Source organism: Ascaphus truei, chromosome 2, assembly GCF_040206685.1.
Source record: "Ascaphus truei isolate aAscTru1 chromosome 2, aAscTru1.hap1, whole genome shotgun sequence".
In the NCBI taxonomy this organism is placed as follows: Eukaryota; Metazoa; Chordata; class Amphibia; order Anura; family Ascaphidae; genus Ascaphus; species Ascaphus truei.
Window position 1 is genome coordinate 385,712,509 of NC_134484.1, and position 20,427 is coordinate 385,732,935.

At 38.4% G+C, this 20,427-nt stretch overlaps 1 protein-coding gene across 2 annotated transcripts in view; it reads right to left on the reverse strand.

Annotated features, from left to right (window-relative positions):
- The window catches only part of AHR (aryl hydrocarbon receptor), a 112,077-nt gene that overhangs the window by 32,176 nt on the left and 59,474 nt on the right, over positions 1 to 20,427 (reverse strand). For both annotated transcript variants that reach the window (XM_075587200.1, XM_075587199.1), the window contains 3 exons: positions 18,999 to 19,105; positions 9,025 to 9,114; positions 6,022 to 6,145 (listed from right to left, as the gene is read on the reverse strand). In XM_075587200.1, coding sequence (XP_075443315.1) covers positions 6,022 to 6,145; positions 9,025 to 9,114; positions 18,999 to 19,105 — 321 coding nt within the window. The remainder of the gene's footprint in view (positions 1 to 6,021; positions 6,146 to 9,024; positions 9,115 to 18,998; positions 19,106 to 20,427) is intronic.

Below are 20,427 nucleotides of genomic sequence, written 5' to 3' on the forward strand. Positions count from 1 at the left end.
AACTGTATTCTGTCTCTCTACATAAACACCCATGGAAAGATAATGATCCTTCTGTAATTCTGCAGTTGAGCATTTTTGTTTGAGCTACTGTTTGGGGAGATTTGTTCTGTAAACTGGCACCACTTTTCCTACAATAGATTCACCTCCAGTGACACAGCCAAAGCAACATCCACTGGTGCCTGGGTAGATTGACGTTGTTAACTTACAACAGATCTGCACTTTAAGGATGAAGAAAAATTCGACTTTTTTAATCTTTAGGTTTTATTTTAGGTAAACATATTTCAAACCCAACAACCAATGCACAGCACATATTTAAGTATTAGATTATGTTTAAAAACGGCCTACAGATTCAATAAATTACAAGAGAATATAGGTTTGATTTGTGAGAAATAACATAAAAGCTATAGGTTTATATTTGAAAAGTCATCCTCAACATTAAGTTTACATATGGCTACACACACACACACACACACACACACCCACGCACCCACCCACGCTTTTGTGCCCGTCTTCGCCCGGGGAATGTAATATTGAATACATGTCCCCGCCCCCCCTCTCTCCTCAACCCCCCCCCCCTGCTGCTGGATGTAGTGCGGGGTGAGATTTGTCTCTGTGTCTATGTGTGTGTATATGCGTGTGTGTGTGTGCGTCTGTGTCACCCCCAGCTAGCTGGCACATCTCCTCCACCCCCCTCCCCCCGCTAGCTAGCACATCTCCTCCACCCCCCTCCCCCCGCTAGCTGGCACATATCTTCTCCCCCCCCCTCCCTCCGCTAGCTGGCACATCTCCCCCTCCCTCCCCGCAGGCACATCTCCCCTGCACATCACACACAGGGACACAGAGAGATACACAGAGAGATACACAGAGAGATACACAGAGAGATACACAGAGAGATACACAGAGAGATACACAGAGAGATACACAGAGAGATACACAGAGAGATACACAGAGAGATACACAGAGACACACAGAGACGATCCAGACAAGGACATGCCCGCTCCCTTAGTAGCCACACCCCCGGCCCCTGCTCTAACAGATTTGCTGGACAGCCAAGGGAAACTTAGAATGTCCATAATTTGGGAGGTGCATCACATTGGAAGCTCAAAATAGTTGCGTTGACCTACAAATCCGAAGCAGAATGTCCAGTGAAAGTTTCGTTGTGCTACGTGGTACCGTTTCTGAGATTTCAATGCTTCGGACATACAAACAAACAAAACGGAATCCAAATTAGACTTATAGTATAGATATACATACATGCATACACATATACATACATATACATACATACACACACGACCACTAATAGAAGTTTATGGTAGACAGGAATTATGTTGCAAATTGTATTCACAAGTCTAATTGACTAATTTGTACAAATACAGCATAGAATAAGCAGCAAAACATCACTCACAGTTTATACATTATGTAAATTAGATCATTCAGTGCTGCAAGTAATTTTCAGACTGTGATCAGTACTCCCATCTCCATGTGCCAGATTCCCAGTTCCAATATCAAGCTTAATGCTTTTAATTTACTCTAGTAACAGGATGAATTGAATTAGCTACTCACATGGTAAAAAAACGTCATTTTACACCTGCTTCACTCAGTCTGGTGCTGCATTGGCCACAATGTCTAACATTTATTTTAAGGCTTGGTCCTGATTTTCTAAGGTTGCCATTGCCCTAACATTTATTTACAGCATAACTCTCGCCCAAATACTGAGATGCTGTGGAGATTTCCCCTTGAAGTGGATAATTATGCCAAATGGTTACTTGTAATTTTCAAAAGAACTTGCTTCTGTGGCAATGCAGTGAACTCACTTTGCACTCTGCTACAAATAAACTCTCCATTGATAGATAAATAAATGAAAGGTCCTCAGTAAAACACAACAACATGCTTACATAGCAACCTCTAAAAGAATAGGAATATTATTTTCTGTTGATTAACCCCATGGCACCATGGAAGAAAAACAGTCAATCCCTACAGATAAAACTCTGCATCTTAAGGGGGAAATTCAATTTAGCAGGTCAAAAACTACTAGTTTCCCAGAACAGTGTAATTTTCTTTCTTTGAAAGATTCAAACATCCTCAAAAAGTAACCGCATTACTTCTTTCTATTTTGGAAAAAATTATATAATCGCTTCCTGGCGACAACACTCGATTCAAGCCTATCCCCGACTTATGTTTATCTGTTTCAATAACAATGGCATTATAACTACTTTGTAAACAAAGCTAAGCTAATAATGCTGATGACATAATGTCAGTTCGTGATCAGATCATTTGCCAAACATCGTGAAAACCCTCAAACTATATATATACCACGGTAATGTTAAAAGTGAACAAATTATTTTAACGCCCTTCACTGTGCTTAGGACGTCTCTAAACGTTCTAAATGTTGCAAATGCACCGACCTTAGAATGTTTATAAATGTCCTCCTGCAGCAGGGAGGGGACTGAGTCACCACATGCAGCTGCTTATCAGCAAGGTGCTCCATGCTACACATAACAGACCTCTATGGCGCTGAGGAATACAAGCACGATGGGGCTAGGATGGAAAAAAGCTTTAATCTTTAGAATGACGTGCCTCAGGAATAGGAGACAAGAAAAACATATGCACTACTATAGTGCATTATCCTGGGATACAAATTGATTGGCAAGGTATACAAGGCAAAGGATTTAATAGTAATATTAAAAAGAGTAAAAATGCACATGTGAGCGCACACACTGTGTTCACAACAATTGAACAAAATGACTGATGTCACATTCTCCTCCGCCATGGGTAAAAATTGGAAACCTACTCGCATCAAGTGGCTAGGTCTCAAGCCTCAATGTAGACAATCTCACACGCAGATTGGACTTTGCTCCGTCTGTGGATGGTGTTCTCCATCACCTTGTCAGCCTCGAGGCGCCAACTACTCCGAATTGGCTACTACTCCGCTGCTCCCGAAGATGTCACACACTATGCATCCACTACGGTGTCCCTGCTGTGCCACAATCCAACGCATTTCTAGACTCAAAATGGCTTGTCTCTTCGTCTGGGATATTCATCAAGGCTAGCTTGGAAGGTTATTTATACCCTACTGAGTCCCAGATCATACATGTAATTGATAAATAAGCCTTGATTGCGCAAATGCCAGCTAACTGCTGGATCAACATGACTAACATAAAATATGACACACAATAAGTATAAAAGGGGTCAAAATTAATGGATGCACAGACAAACATGACATTATAATAAATGACATAACAATAAATGAGTAAGTGAACATTGAAACCATAACAATTATTATGGATTCAATGTTCCCTTTCCAATTTTTACCCATGGCGGAGGAGAATGTGACATCAGTCATTTTGTTCAATTGTTGTGAACACAGTGTGCGCGCTCACATGTGCATTTTTACTCTTTTTAATATTACTATTAAATCCTTTGCCTTGTATACCTTGCCAATCAATTTGCATCCCAGGATAATGCACTATAGTAGTGCATATGTTTTTCTTGTCTCCTATTCCTGAGGCACGTCATTCTAAAGATTCAAGCTTTTTTCCATCCTAGCCCCATCGTGCTTGTATTCCTCAGTGCCAGAGAGGTCTGTTATGTTTTGCATTCTATACTGGACATTAGACACCCAGTGGACTTTTTAGGCTGCTATTTGGACTACATCTCAGGACCATACAATTGGACTTTATTCACTGTTATGTTATATTATGTATTCACGTACTAATTTATTTATTTTTTGGGTGATAGTAGCGCTTTTTGTACACTAAGTATATCAAAAGGTGCTCCATGCTGTCTTTTGTCTCGTGTCCTCTTCCCTGGTGGGTGATGTCGTCATCACTCAGACATAGGAAAGGAGTCCCCTCCCCCAGGGCAGCATGATGCCCTGTGCTACAGGAGCAAAGCAGATCAGAGGAAGAGCAGCCTGGCTAGTTTTGTTTTTCTTATACAATCGTCTCTGTGAAAATCCAACTCTAAACACACGTTGCATATACATTTGCATTTACATGGTGTTTGAACACTATTTCACAAGATCCCACCAGCACATTTTTATTCTTACAATATAACATACAATTACAATAACATGGGGCTATCTTTGATTGACTTTGGTAGTACCTTCTCATATCAGTCAGAGGGGGGTGGGCGGGTCAAAGGGCACACTACTTTGGCATAGAAGAATCGAACAATTTTCATTTTCTAGCTGCCATAGAAAGGAGCAGTCTATATAACCATATGACAGTTTAAAGTGACCCATCGCAGGATACCTCTGCTTGTCTACTTTTAGAAAATCTAATTTGTGTCTGGATGTGTCATTGTTTAGTTACTGTAATTACATGAAAGTGCAGGCGCACTTACCAGAACTCCCTCCTACTGTCTCTGTACGTTCTCCCTACCTACCAATTAGACTGTAAGCTCCTCTGAGCAGGGACTCCTCTTCCTTAATGTTACCTTTATGTCTAAAGCACTTATTCCCATGATCTGTTATTTATATTATCTGTTATTTATTTGATTACCACATGTATTACTACTGAGAAGCACAATGTACATTAATGGCGCTATATAAATAAAGACATACAATACAAAGAAGTTCTGGTGCATCAAAATCAGTGCAATGCTACTTTGGAAACCACTCCTTTTTATCACATAAAAACATTAATTATTCCATGCTGCTTTGCAAGGAATCAAAAAAAATCCTAAACGTTTTTGAAAGTTGATTAGGTCACATCGGCTAATATGCAACACACACGCACAGAGCGATTCCAGGCGGGACTGCTGCTTTAACGTAAGAAATTACATGTATTACCATTTCAATTTCCAATGATGAGAAAAGGCTAGATGTTTTATTTATTTAGCCATTTATGCCAAGACGTTTACATTACACAATCAGAGATATAAAGCCTGCAAGGCACAGTTGTATAGTTAGGTAGAAAATAATAGTAAGGTTGAGATAAATTGAGACATTTTTCCTCATTCTCAAACGCCTAAAGCAAAGAGTATCCCAGGACAACTAACAATAGATCGGACGAACAATAGCTGCATATTTTCAGTTTCCACATCTTCTCTTCTATGTGGCTCTGGCTAAGTTTTACATCATAACAGATTGTTGTTTATGTCTTGTTTGAAGTACAAAGAGGAAACGGGACAGATTTTTATTCTATTGTTAGTATTTCATAAATGGACACCATTTCATTTCAGCATTGAATACCTGTTTTTATTTCCTCACCTCCTCCTTGAGATCCTCAGATCATGTTTACTAGTCACCATGGGCAAATAGTAAGCATCTATGTATTTGTTTTCTAGACAAAGTGCCAATGTGTTCTTACATTTTCTGCCCAATTGATGTAATTCGAAGTGAGCATCATCTTACATAAATTAGAGTTTATGGAGTGGCTTTAATGTTTTTTCCCCTGCAATTTTCCTTAGTATGTGTACATGCTTTCAACATGACAGAAATCGGTCTTAAAGCAAACTGAAAGCAGGTAACGTATGTAGAGCATAACCATGTCTGAAATGTTTCTGTTCTGCTCCACTACTCCCACTACCTTTCACCTCACAGGAACAATTAATAGAGCAGTCTATCAGCACACCCTATGTTCTTCTTTCACCGTTTTGATATTGCAGGCCCCTCTACCAGCCAAGGGAATACATGTCTCAGGGGGCGTTGGTGGCTGCCAGTTCATTTTTAGGAAGCCCCTATCTTTGGCATTTCCATTCTTTTACGTACAAACAGCTTTAGTTGGCTGGATGTGTGCAGTAATACTCAGTAGTTACATCATGGTAACATCTTGATCTATAGGCTCAGAATCGCTGAAGTCATGTCAAAGTACGTGTCGGTAATATTTGAAATAGCTTAAATAAATTGTGCCTTTCAAGGCATTTCTTTAGATAGGTTTGCTGTTGCAGGTGCCTTCAAACAATCTGCACTGTATCAATAACAGAAGCCCAGCCTACCATGTGATTAGATAGGCTATGGCATTCACATGAGCACAAATACAATGACATTAATACCAGCACATCTGGATTTCATACCTTGAGATCTTTGCTCAGCGTCGGAAGGCTGTTTCGGGTTCAAAGCCCAGTGAAGCTGACGCTGAAATTCAGGCCGATCCTCTGTATGAATGAGTTCATATACACTTTGGTGAATCACATCAGACTGATGAAGGAGAATAACATAGAAACGTTATCAGCTGCGTACTACAAAAGCTGCAAACAGTAGATGTAAAATAAAATGATTGAGATATTTATATTTTTTCTTCTTATAGCCATGTTTGGTGCTTTCGAAATCATTACTAAATGCCCTGGATTCTGATTATTATGGAAACAAAGTTATCAATATTTCGGTTTACCGCACCATACACATTTATTTTTTCCATTCATGATCCCACTGCCAGGTTACAGCTACAAGGAACAATCTGCCTAGCCATTTTTTAAAATTCATTTATTTTAAAATGAAAAATTTTTACACAGAATTTGATCAGCTGGTCCTTAGGAGACGAACTATGCTTTTTTGTTGCTCTGAGGACACCCCGATTCCAAAGATACTTTCAATTCCCGTTGCTGGTGTTTTCCTCCCTTTTAGGGAAATCAAGAGTCTCCACATCTTGCGGATCCCATTGGGCCAACAGAAAGCCCCATACTGTAATCATTGGGGGGAAGGATGTTGTGGCTTCCTACTGGACGACCATTTAAGTGTCCAGAAAGTAACAGCGGTAACTACATCGGTAAGTATCTTCAGGAACAGGAGGTCCTTAGAGCTAAACATGTTTTAACATTTGTTGTATAATAATTTGTAAATGTAGTTCCAAATCCAGCCCCGTGCCATGAAACACATAATAAATGCTACTTTGGCAATACATTAGTTTGGGACATAGATCTCATTAGGAAAAAATGTTCCACTTTAGAGTCGCATTGCTTTATACCTGTAAACATATTAAATGGTGGGTGTGGGGGGGGAGGGGAGGGTGAGATTACATGAAATGGTTCTACACCTTTGAGGTCACATCGTTACTGATAGGCTAAACACTTCTACCCTGTAAAGTTTTCAGCCTATTTTCATAACGGAAACTCCTCAGTGATCAACCAGAGGGAGAACTAGCAATGCGTGGAGGAATGATATACTGCAGCTCTCTCTGTCCAAAGAAAGTATCCATTCCCAAACATGCTTTCGTGGCAGCTATTTTATATGCATTTAAAAGATAACTCTAAGATGTGTTTTTGCTCGTTTCACAATGTATTTACACAGTAAGATTTCCTGTATAGCAAGCAAACAAAAGTATAATTTAAATCCAGACAAACAAGGAAATGTTTTGTGGTTTAAGTTTCACCGAGTATTTAAAAGGAAAATATTTAAAACTATTATACTTAGTCATCTGGTTAAATTCACATATTTAAGATAAAATCTACTGTACATACATCAGTTGAGAAAGAACCATAGTACCAAATGTATGTATTCTGTGAAGAAATGTGTGCACTGTAGATGAGGAATGAATGTTGTGGAATATAGAGACACAAATAGTAGGTATAATTAGGAAATTAAGAAACCAGTGTGTGTGCGCGTCTGCAACAACAGTATGCATTGTATTTAATAAAGAACACTAGCTTGGAGTTCAGCATAGAATATTTGATCGAATTATGCATTTAAAAAACGTCAAGTAATGTATACACAGGATTACAACTTTAACATAACAGTACTAAATTCCATAAGTACAGTAATTCATAGCAGCAGCATCCAACAAAAACATCAACATACCTCTAATTGAGGAGTGATTCATTTATGCCCTTTTGATATGAACAGATTAGGGTTTCACAGCTCAAACATGTAACATTATGTAACTGGACTTCAATTTCAGATTTTGTTAACAGTAAACTTGATACATGAAGGCTGAGTTCAGCCTATCAAAAGTTTTCCTGCCCTGGATTTGTTAATCCCTGTCCTATTGTCTGATTTTTATTTACTGTTTAAGTGCGTAAAATTCCTTTTGCTTTATCAATCCTTCTCTTATTTATGTATCTTAATATAGGGACTTTAAAGACCCAGACAGTGCACTTTCAAATCAGAGTTCAGATGTATCCATGCAGCCATCTCTGATGTGAAATCTTAGCAGCCACCTTCCATTTATAGCAAACTAAACATAAAAAGGGTTCATTATAGTCTCTAATGCAGACCAAGTCTGTGTGTTGGTTGCTATGGTTTATTTTAAAACTATTCTCACACCACAGCGTAACTCTTGAAAATATATTATGTCTGACCGTGTTGGCTAAGCTTGCCAAAAAGTATGGATTCCAGGTACAGGCAAATACTTTACACTGTTGCTTTAAGATTGTGTAGACTGTAAGCTGCATTGCAACCTATGATCTCAAGTAATGCTTCAATCCTCCTCCTGCTATTGACGCTGAGTAATATAATAGAGACCAGAAAAAAACGCTTTCTATTTTACTTGGCCTCTAAAAGCATCATCTGTGCCAGCTGATACGAAGGAAATACCAAAGTAATCAAAGTCATAGTATTTAATTAGAACTTCACACGCAACTTTTTCATGACTTGGACATCATGTCTGAATAATAATAAGTCACAAAGAGGATTGTTTAACAATGCCAGTGTAAGAGAGACAGAACTGCATAAACCCAGGCAATAAAGGAGTTAAATAATGCTTTGTAATTCAGGCTTAAAGCATCTCAGGGCTAGAAAAAGTCTAACAGCAATTCTCTCTCATGCTTCGTATCCAGCTTAAGAGTTGTGCTTAATGTGTTACAGTTCAATCTCATGGTCCAGTCTGTAAAATCCCCACAAAGCTGTTCAAATAATTAATCGAGGTGTATCACCAATTTGTCAAGCGGGTGATTGATATAAAATATGACATTTCTGCCTGGATCACGCCATTGAATACACGGGATGGAGTTGTAATAGACAAGGTCACCTATATTTTGCAAGGATTGTTGATACAATGCTCCTTAAAAGAGAGTGACTGCTAATTAATTGCAAATACAATTTAGCATCTGAAAGCACATGAATAATTAGAAAATAATACATACTTGCTGAAATCCCAGGTAATCTTGAATGGTGGAAGAAGAAAAGAAGACAAGGCCATCTGAGGCAACCACCAACACAAATCCATTAAGAGCCTGAAAAAGAGTAGCATATTCATATTACATTTGAAAACACTCCCTACCAATGCCCCACCTCCCCGCTACCAACAGCAAGTCGAGCATATGGACTGACCCATGCGCCAAACAAAATGAAGTGAGTAATGTATTTGATAATTAGATTGTAAGCTTTTTGGGACAGGGACTCGTTTTCCTATTGTTTATTGTCTGAAGAGCTTAATCCAATTGTGTTATATTGTCATGTGTATTGTAAAGAGCTACTGTATGTACCTTGATGGCACTAAATAAAATATACATACGTACATGTGCCAAAATGTTTTGGCTTTACTGGGAGAATAATTGTCGTAAATCTGATTCCAGAGCTGCAGGTATCATCATAGCTTTAGCCTATAATTTGCGTTACATAACTAAAAATGAAAGTATAATTGTAGGAAGAGGTGTATAGAGGTGTGTAGAGGTGCACGCACTGATTTATACAGGTGAGCACGTGGATGTAGATAATCAGAGATAACGTCTAGGCAATGTTCAATCCAAAAAATTAAAGCATGTCAAGTGTAAAAACTCCTTAAACTCAATCTTAAATAGAAAAAATGAATTGCCTTCATTTCACAAACTAATATAATGTATTAGGCATGTAATCATGTGTCATTAGTTGAGAAATGTTTGGTTTATAAATAAAATTAGCACTAAAGAAAAAACGATTGTAAATAACTGGGTGCGTTTTTCTCCTATAGGAAAATCCTAAAGTGAAAGAAAACCATTTCATTTGATCTAAAGTAAAATGATAATGTACTTTTGGGAGAACCGAAGTGCTTTGCAACTAACCGTACTGACAGGAAGAGTATCAAATTAAGTTATCATGCTTTTTTCAGTTCAGGAAGATATTTTAATTCATGTTTATTTACAAGTTCATAACGACCCTTTAAAGTAGTAATCCCGCCTACTTGTTTTTTCTTTCCCCTATGGATTTTTTATTGTGACAGAATTTAAACTGGGTGGTCCCGCGGAGCCGAACTGCCCTATTCTTAGCTCCGGGGATCCCCGTCTCCCGAGATGTTTGCTGGTTTAGTTGCCAGAGTCTCAAGTCTTATCCGGGAACTCAAATATATCTGCCAAAAACTGCAAAGAAAGCCGCAACGCCTATGGGAGAATGATTTGAGGCTTTCTACTGAATGACCGTGGGCACCAGCTTAGAAAATGCAGGAACGAACATTGGCAACTAGACCACAGGGTCCTGGGAGCTCAAAACAGCCTGGTTCAGCTCCAGAGGCAAAATAGGCGAGGGCGGCTTTAAGATTCACTGAAACGTTTATTTACGTTTCATGGAACACAACAACATACATTCTTGAACTAAAATAGTAATGAACATGTGGCAGGGGGGAACCTACTAGATGGACCACAGGACCTTTCTGTTACCATATAACTATATAAGGGAGAAACACAAACAAATATACACGAACAAATGAGTTTTGGATTACACGGAGGACTGCTGATGTAAGGGCCAAAACAGTCTTTTCACGCATGATAGGTTCTTCTATCCATTCGAACACACAATAGTATCAGAATGAAAACACCCAAGAAAATTCAAAACCTGTTCTCGCAGAGACTTCTGCCAGACACAAAAGCCTTCTTTACAGGAAATATACTGAAGTGCAAAGGTACCCACAGTGTACCATTGTCAAAATGTTGGCATAACGATTATCAGCCTCATACCTCAGACTCCTTTTATATTTCTGGAACAACATGTATCACCTAGAACTGCTATTCTTCATGGGGAAAAAACAGCCAACACAAGACACATCATTTTCATGTTATACAAATCAAGTAGCCCTACAGTACTGGTCCTGGGGGGAGGGGGGTGGACTTGTTTTCTGTCAATTGTAGAATGTTTTTGTTAACTAATGTATACAAAGAGTATATGTTGCATTGTATAACACTGTCATCTGGGTCCAATTCATGCACAATTGCAAAAGAAAGGTTCGAAGAAACATGTTATTCTGCAAAGGATGCATACAAATGTATTCAACTTGAAATGTTTACATTCCAGATACATAAAAATGAATCATGTTTGGAACCAAAGACAAATTAGATCACCAGAGAAACGAAGACTTGCAATAAAGCACTTGTGGGGTACATTTTTTTAGTCCCTTGATGAGCTACAGTATACTGGATCGGGAGAGGTTTTACTAGTACTTTTGTAATAACCATTTGCGAGACCAAAACAATAATCATTGAGTTATTCTCTGTGGGACAAAACCCCTTATCCTTGAAACGTGTGATTTCATGATGTCGCATTATGATAAGAACTTTAAGGTGTTAAAACCTCATGCGTTTAAAACTTGTATGTTGCTTCAACAAAGCGGCATTATGCAAAATGATGCGACTATTAATCTATTTAACATAGTAAGCATTATGTTGCGATTTTCATCTGCTTTTGGACAAATGTGCTGGGTTGGTGCATCACTTGGTTTATCTCGCTGAAGGTTTTTAGCCTTAAATGTGACTGCTTGGGTAAATACAAGTTGCTCAATTATTAAATATTGGATGAGGGTGACCGGAACTTTCAGTGCTGATGAAACTTTGAACTAGATAAAGTTAAAAAAAAAAAAAAAAACTAACATTTAAGTGTTAGTTTCATACTATTTTGTCAAGTAAAATCCTGCACATTTTCATAGTGCACTGCTGTATGCTAGTAAATAACATTTCTGCTGCCGTAGGGCATCCAACATACAGTATTACTTTGCAGAAAAATAAATAAAAAGAATGCAATTATCCATAGATTTTTACTGAAACAAATTGGCTAAAACTTTGGGAACAAAGTATAATCCAGGTTGTTAAACAGTTACAGGGCAAATATATAGTATGTTCACTTTCTAAATCGTACATGAGCACACAACGTTTAGAGGAGTTTCCTCCCTTTGCAAAACATGTAGACAAAACGGCTCCTTTATGAGAAGTCACAGAAAGTGCATTTATCTAAACATATCAACATAGCCTATTGATAAACAGAACAATTTGGCTGGGCGTCTAAATGTTCAGATTAACTTCCAGTAAGAGCTTTTAACAAAAGCCTATCTTCGCCAGCTAAAATACATTAAGCTGTTTAACGATCCTATTTCAATAAAAATATTCCACTGCCATATCGAAAAATCTAAGAATGTTTTTTTTTTATTTCAAAACTGATCTGAGGTTGGAAGTTACGAAACAAGTGATTTTTCTTTAATACATTAACAGTTTAAATAATGATCCAGATGCCCTATTTAAATACCAGCGTAGTGCTAAACTACTGTTGAATGCAAGACCTGATCATTAAGAAGCTGTGTACTATACCTTCATCTGCCATGACGGTATGAGGGCATAACAAAAACAAATGAGAAATATAGATCTTCCCACAGACACCTCAAACTACTAAGGCCGTGCTTATAGTGCCGGCGACGGCGACGCAAATTTGCCCAAAAACAAAAGCATTGCCGCCACCGCGTGTGCTTAAAGTGCACGCGATGGCGACAAGCGACGTCGCGAAAACCCACCGCCTGCAAAATTAGATTTTTCAAGGGCCGTCGCGTCACGTGACGGCCCTTGAACAAATCAAATTGCGGGAATCCCGCGATGCGGCTGACCGGCGAAACATAATTTTCGCCGGTGGCGACGGCAACGGGTGATGTCACCCATCGTGTCCCCTTCGGCGGCACTATAGGCAAAGCCTAAGGCATGCCGTAAGAGATTCCATAGGATTGAATACTAACGTTGCTGCAGAATACTTGGGCATGGCTCAATAAAATGAAAGATAGTCTTGCTACATTGGTACAAAAGCAACTACCCCATACACCTTTGTTTCTCCATTTAAAACAGGAATGAAATTGGGAGGGGGAGGGGGGTGTTTGCCCCAGAGCAACCAGTATTACATCACCTGGTTTCGCTGAGGCAAGAGATTAAATGCTTATCCGACAGGAAGCAACAACCGATCATGTTGCGACATCCTAGGGAACAGAGATGTTGCGGCCATTTTGTTTTATTTATTTATACAAATGTTTTACCAGGAAGTGATACATTGAGAGTTACCTCTTGTTTTCAGCTGTGAACAAAAAGTTCTTTGTTTCCTTTTTACTCACTAACATTCCAGTGGGTGGGGTTGACGCTCCACAAAGTACAAGCAAATGTTAACCCTTAGAACGCTGGTCCTGTGCAGAGGGGAGCAGCTCTTGGGGAGCCCCATCCGGCTTTTCGCCTGTTTCCACTGGAGGGAGATTTAAATCTGGTAACTTCACTAGTAAGTATCTCGGGGGAGGGGGCCTGGAGCTGAAAATAGCACGGCCTAGCTCTGGAGGGCTGAATGCTGCCTCAAGCAAAAAAAATAAATGAATTAACTGCCAATCCGTCACTAAATTTAAAATAAACAGTGCACATTCAATGTAAAAGATCACCTACAAATTCTAGCAGGAAAATGCCATGCTTAGAAAGCTCATCAATAAATGTCCTTTAGATAGCTAACAGAGAACTAAATGCTCATCAAGGACCAAGCCATCTTTATAAACCCAGCATAAACAAAGTGTTATCTAACCTCTTAGTCTCGAAAAAAGTCTGCCTAAAAACCATTGGAAATTCTTGAATTACTAACAGAGTACTGTAATGACAGAAGAAATAAGTGAAGCTGGAAATCTTAAAAAACAAAAAATAAAAACAATTCCCCCCCCCCCCCACTATATAACAGTCTAAAGTGTCAGTCCTATATAATGGCCAAATGTAATCCTCGTCAGTGCATCACCCTGCTTACGAAGATCATTTCCCTTAAAGTAAAACAATGACTGTGTCCTGTAAAAAAAATATATATATGTTTTTTTTCTTATCTGTCATGTAGATGTTAAAAATTATGAAGATTAGGTATGGATTGTAAAATTTCTGCCATGTTTTTGGTTACAATGGAAAAATTTTGGGCCTGATTCACAACGCGCCTGTACGGGTTAGTGCACCCAATCTGGCGTTATTGGTCATTTAAGTAAATGGGCGTTCACACCAGATTGGGTTTGCTAACCGGTACCTATGTTTCATCAATGTGCCCCTAAATATTTGTTAAAATTAAAATTTCCATAACTTATCTAATGTGTGGTGGATACTTATCCAAGCTTCAAATTACAAAGCCAGTATAACCAGCCTCATACTGATGAGACCCAAAAGGTCAAAACAACGGTCTGTGAGTAGGTTTACTGGCTATGCATCTTAACCCAGTCTGTGCTGAAAAGCTGTGCAATGCAGCAAGCATAAGCTTACAGGGTCCATGTCAAAATGGATTTGAAGCAAAAGGTGACAGTGTGTGCTCATTCGCATGTCATTTTCCAGAATCCCTTGCTGCAGTGGAAGCACTGTATGCTAGGAGGTGATAATGGTTAAAGGCAGGGTTGCAGTTCTGTCTAAGACGTGAATGTGCTCACAAGTGATATTTTCATTTAAAATACATAAAGTTTTAATTTATCCGCTCATGCAAGCGCAGTGCCGGTCACGTGACTGCCAGAAGCCAATGGCAGTCCGTGACATCGGCGCCATGACGTGGCACCCTAGCCCCGCCTGCCTCCATGCCCGCCTCCCACCTTGCACACAAGCACACTCGTTGACGCTCATGCAGGGACAAGAAAAATCTCCTGCGTGAGCAGGTGAGCATGAGCGTCAGCGCTGCCCAGCGCTGCTCCCTGCACCATGTCCCAGACCTAAGTCATTTTGGTGGCACCGGGCAACTAGGATTGCCCCTGTATTCTTTGTGTGGAGTGTAGCACTGTTGGTGATATTGTGTTGTCTGCTGTCTCTGGGTCAGAATAAATACACAATAAATATTTAATCTGTGTCCTGTATGATGCTTGATCCAGTGAACGAGTTCTGGTCTCCCATGACAATGTTGATTAAACTTTATAGTGTGCCATTTTTAATATAACTTTAATAAAATTTCCTAAGCATATAATTTATTTGGGAAAATATTGTTAATTCTAAATAGGCTAGCTAGTAAGTCACTAAAAGGCTACATGTCACTAAATATTAATATCATTTTATGATAAAACATCACAGTACAAATTTCTTAAAATAACAGTACATTGTGAGATTTAGAACACTGCCAAAAGTGACTATTTTAACGTTATAAAAAATAACATCTTTAGCTACAGGCAAACTAGAGGTCAGGCAAGGTCAAGGGAATTGGTCTTAAATTAACTAGTGACAATTTTACTTCAGCAATGGAGGTATGGAAAATGTATAATTGGTCTTACTGTTCTTACTCATCACTTAGATACAGAAAATAAAACCTAAACAGGGCCAACTTTAAAATACAGACACAACTAAACATCTGCATATAAACAAGAGGTATGGAACACAACAGAAAGATATTGCAAATTAAGCAGTATACAGAAATGTTCCCAGGCAGTGAAAAGCGTCAGTAACTAAATTAATGATTTCTAAAATAACGAAGGCTTTCAGAGTACATTATTTTATAAAACATACAGGACACCTACAAGCTCATATTGAACCCCCAAAATAACCACATCATATATAAGCATATAAGTGTCACAGAGGAGTGCTACTGAGCATGGCAATATATATTTAAAACCAGAGACAGAACACGAAACACAGACAGAGCTCAGTGCACATCCAACGAAACTTATACTGTACTGTACAGTGTATAAGTTTCTTTGGATGTGCACTGAGCTCTGTCTGTATTTCATGTTCTGGTCTTAGCTGATTGGAGGGTGGCTCCTCCTACCTATTTTGAAAGCTCACCCTCAAAACTGCTGAAGGCTCCACCCCCACCCCGCCCCCTCCCTCAACATCCTTTAACTTTTCCAAGTAGAAAAAAGTCTCTACGAGAAACTCTTCTGCCTGGGATAGCCAATATCGAACACGGTAACCAATGCTTTAATTCCAGGTTTCCATTAGGCATAGGGAAAGGGGTTTACACTAGATACACAAAGTAATGTTGAGTAAAAAAGTGACAAAAACCCTCACTGGTTTGTGGACCTGTCTGAGATGTGAATATGCCCATACATGGTATTTTTATTTGCTGTACAGTTAATCAAAATTCTCACCCCGAAAACGATATTAAGAAATTTATCACGATATACATCAAATTTGAGAAAAGAAAAGTCTGAAAATATTTTAGCAAATCTAAATAAAATGTATTCTCAAAATGGTGTGTTCTATGGCACAGTAAATTCTTTATGATTGAAAACCTTGTGCCCTTGTCCATTAACTACACTGAATGAAATGCAGGTCTTCCCTGGGACTAAGGAGCATCGGTAAATGTACCACAAGTTATTGTTTGTTTTTTCCTTTGGTGTGCAGCAAACATCCTTACTTTCTCAAAATAAATACATTTTCTTCGGATTTACTGGAACAGTCTCAACCCTTTCCATGTCTGCACTTCACCTTCTCACCTACACTGCTCCCATCGTCCCAACATCCCCCTCATCCCATCACTCTCACCCGCACTGCTCCCATCCCCTCATCCAAAATACTTTCTCCATTTAATATTACTTTTTCACTAATAAAATATTAAAACCATTAAACAGGTTTTCCCACAATCAAAAATAGTCGAAAAATATTTTCTTCATTAGTTGTTTAACCTTTCCATAAAGTGTGAGGTGATGGGAGCAGTGTAGGTGAGAAAAGGTGGTGCAGACATGGAAGGGAGGGGGGGGGGGTTTAAGTGCCCCAAGGGGAGGAGAGAGGGATTAAGTGTCCCAGGGAGAGGGAGGTGGAGGGGTTAACAAAAGGAAGTTGTGGAGTTCCTACTGTACCTTTCACACTGTCTCTGCTCTCACCCTCTCCCTGAGTCAGCAGCATTCAGAAGCAGGATGGGAGGGAGACATGGGAAGACAGAGGCAGAGAAATAGCACAGCAGCTGCTTTAAAGCTTCTCTCACTGCACTGGCACCCATAAATATCGCAATAACTGGCAATCTCCTATATTGGCACACAGGGAGATTCTGTTATCACGATTGATCGATCAAAACTATGTACGGTGCAGGGTTTGTGTCATCATAACTTCCTGGTTTCTCCCTGGATCAACTTCCTTGCCATGTTAACTTATTTGATTTACCCTGAACACTTTTTTTTTTGTTATGTTTATAAATGAAACATGTTTTAACTTTTTCTTGAAGAGATCTATTGTATCTGCCATCAATAGGTAATAATTCCTCATTTTAACTGTATTGACCCCTTTCCTGCTGGTGAAATCTCCTTTCCTCCAATCTCAAGGGATGACTTTGTGTGTTTATGCAGTACTTGGGATGAATAGTTCTCTTGAGTCCCTTGTATTGACCCCAGAATATATTTGTAAATAGTGATCATATTCCCTCTATTTCTCATGCAAACTAATCTACTTCAGCAAGCCTTTCCTCATAAGTAAGAATTTCCATCCCTTTTATTAATGTCATGGCTCTTCCCTGCACTTTTTCCAGTTCCATAATGTCTTTTTATCGAGAAGTGTTCAAAACTGTACTCCACATTCAAGGTGGTGTCTTACCAAGTATTTATACAATGGCAAAATGATGCGGCCTTTCCTTCCATGCCCCTTTTATGCAAGATATCTTATTTGCCTTTGCAGCTACTGCCTGACATTCATCACTATTGCTAAGCCTATGGTCTACAGGCACTCCTAAATCCTTCTACATTAAAGATTTACTTAATTTTAGCCCATTTAGTTTGTATCTAACCTGTTTATTCTCACTGCTCAAATGCATAACCTTCCATGTATCTGTAATAAACCTCATCAGCCAATTAGTTGCCCAACATTCCTGTCTATTCAAGCCCTTCTGGAGAGAAATTACATCCTACTCTGATTTAATTACCTTCCATAATTTAGGGTCATCAGCAAAGATCGAGACTCTGCACTCTGTGACAAAAAAATTAAATTATTAATAAACAAGTTAGAAACAGTGGTCCTAGTACTGAACGTTCAGTACTCCACTTACACCTTTAGCCCAACCTGAAATTATTTATTTATTTTAATTTAGGCTACTACTGATTGCTGACCACGATCATATGATCTGTTTAGCACAAAGTTGATTTTGGGTGGATCTGTATGTTTTAAGTTGAGAAATTACATTATGTTTAATTGCAGCATCAAAAAATTATTTACGCTAGTATTTAAATATATTTGTATTTAGTAATGTAACAGATACAACAGAACACATACATATATATATATATATATATATACATATATTATATATATATATATATATATATATATATATATATATATATATATATGGTAGATATATATATATATATATATATTTAAAAGGTATTAATAATTTTCTAGTCTTTCAAATTCTGTTCTGGCTGTTACATTGCCTAACATAATTGACACACGTGTGTGTGTGTGTGTGTGTGTGTGTGTGTGTGTGTGTGTGTGTGTGTGTGTGTGTGTGTGTGTGTGTGTGTGTGTGTGTGTGTGTGTGTGTGTGTGTGTAAAAAATACACACAAAATTCTTCTGAGCAAAAAATTGTGTCAAACAAAGGATATTATGAGTAACCCCCTCCAGTTGATAGCAATAAGTGCGCTTGTGAAATTGCAGTGGCATATACAGTAATAGAGGCAGAAGCAATCCACAAAATACCAGGAAGGAAGATCGCAGTAAAACTTGCTTGCTTGCCAATTTCCCTCATATAAACTGAAGCAAAATAAAACATAGATCCTCGTTTCATTCTGATACATGGTACTTAAATTACTTTAGAGAAGACAAAAACCATTTAGTCTCCTATAAAATGGATTTACCATTTCAGTACAGTACATATTTTGCCATGATACCCATCACTATCATAGTTTGCTAGTACCATTTGTGGACTCGGGCGTTTGGCGGGACTGCAATTTGAACAGGAAACCTTAAAGAAACTATTGTGCCTCAACACCAAATGTACCTGTAATAAAAGTTCTCCTTCTAGTAAACGCAGTTCTTCTCCTGGCTTTATTGTTCTGCAGTTCTCATTCATTCCATTCCCGTCTGTCTTGGATGACTGTAGTGAAACTGCAAAAACAACGACAGGTAATTTATCAATAGGCTTCCAAAGACATAGTGGTATACACTAACGTACAATAGTCTAACACTCGTTCAACCAATGATAATGGCAATCACATTTTGTTAATATACCTCTTTAGAATACATGAAATAAACATTTAAAAAAAAATTGTGAAAGGGTTAAGATACTACAGCTGCAACACGGGAAGGAAGAGTTATTGGCCAACACACTACATGAAATACACACTATCATTTTTTTTTTATGAACAAGAGTTTAAAGAACCCAAATACTGAATAGGTGGCACGTTTTTAAAACTGATATTATGAGCCAGTGATATGGTTGAGTAAATGACCTTTGCACTAGTACAGTTACAATAAATATCTACACAGCCATGTACATTTTAGAGGGGGGGGGGGGTGGCGGGAAACTCAACCTAACACGCTAAGTAAATAGTGAAAAGAGTGAAAAGATCAAAGTTTAGGTTTTATATTTAAAATACAGAGAATTTGAACCTTTGCTAATTCAAGGGTGGAAATACCAGAGGCCCTTTCTAGCTTAAGCCCTACTGAATAAATAAATAAAACTGAGATCAGTAATACATTCTGGTAGAAAACCGACTATGGAACAATGCTGTCATGCTATATGTACAAGTTGCATTCTAAAGATGTACAAGATCAGAAAATCCTGTTCCAAGATCAGGTGGAGAAACTGAGAGATGCAAACATAAAATGAAAGAAAGAACACTCTGAAAGTCTCACAAAACTATTTGCAAAAGGAATGCTCCCATCGCACTCATTTTATTCTCCTAACGTTAAATCTTTTATACTAGTTAAAGAAAGTTATACCAACTAGTCTGTGTGACCATTCAAAGCATAATTATCATAAGTTAATTCTGCCAATGTAAAAGTGTTTCGACTCAATTTAGCCCAAGACGAGGACATTAAATTACCTTTTGACTTATTAACAAATACATCCCTTTATGCAACAAGACTAATACAATTTCTATTTGATAGTAATACAGTAATGCAGAGTCTTTTTTTCCAGCACTAGTAAGTAATAGTTACATTTTACAATAAAATATGTTTTTTACTGTTTGCACTGCTTCCTCTTAGTGCTTTTATTTTAAACTCTGTTCTCTGCTGTGGTTACTAAATGTCTTTTGGTTCAGGCTGTTGAAACAAATAAAAGGATAACTGCAGAGTTCCAAAAACAGGTGAAACGCCTACCCTGGCATGACAAGGGGGTTTCGGGCTATAGTATAACAAAATGATTGGTCTATATCAAACACCAGCCCTCAAAGGCCACCAACAGACTTATCCAGCTAAACTCA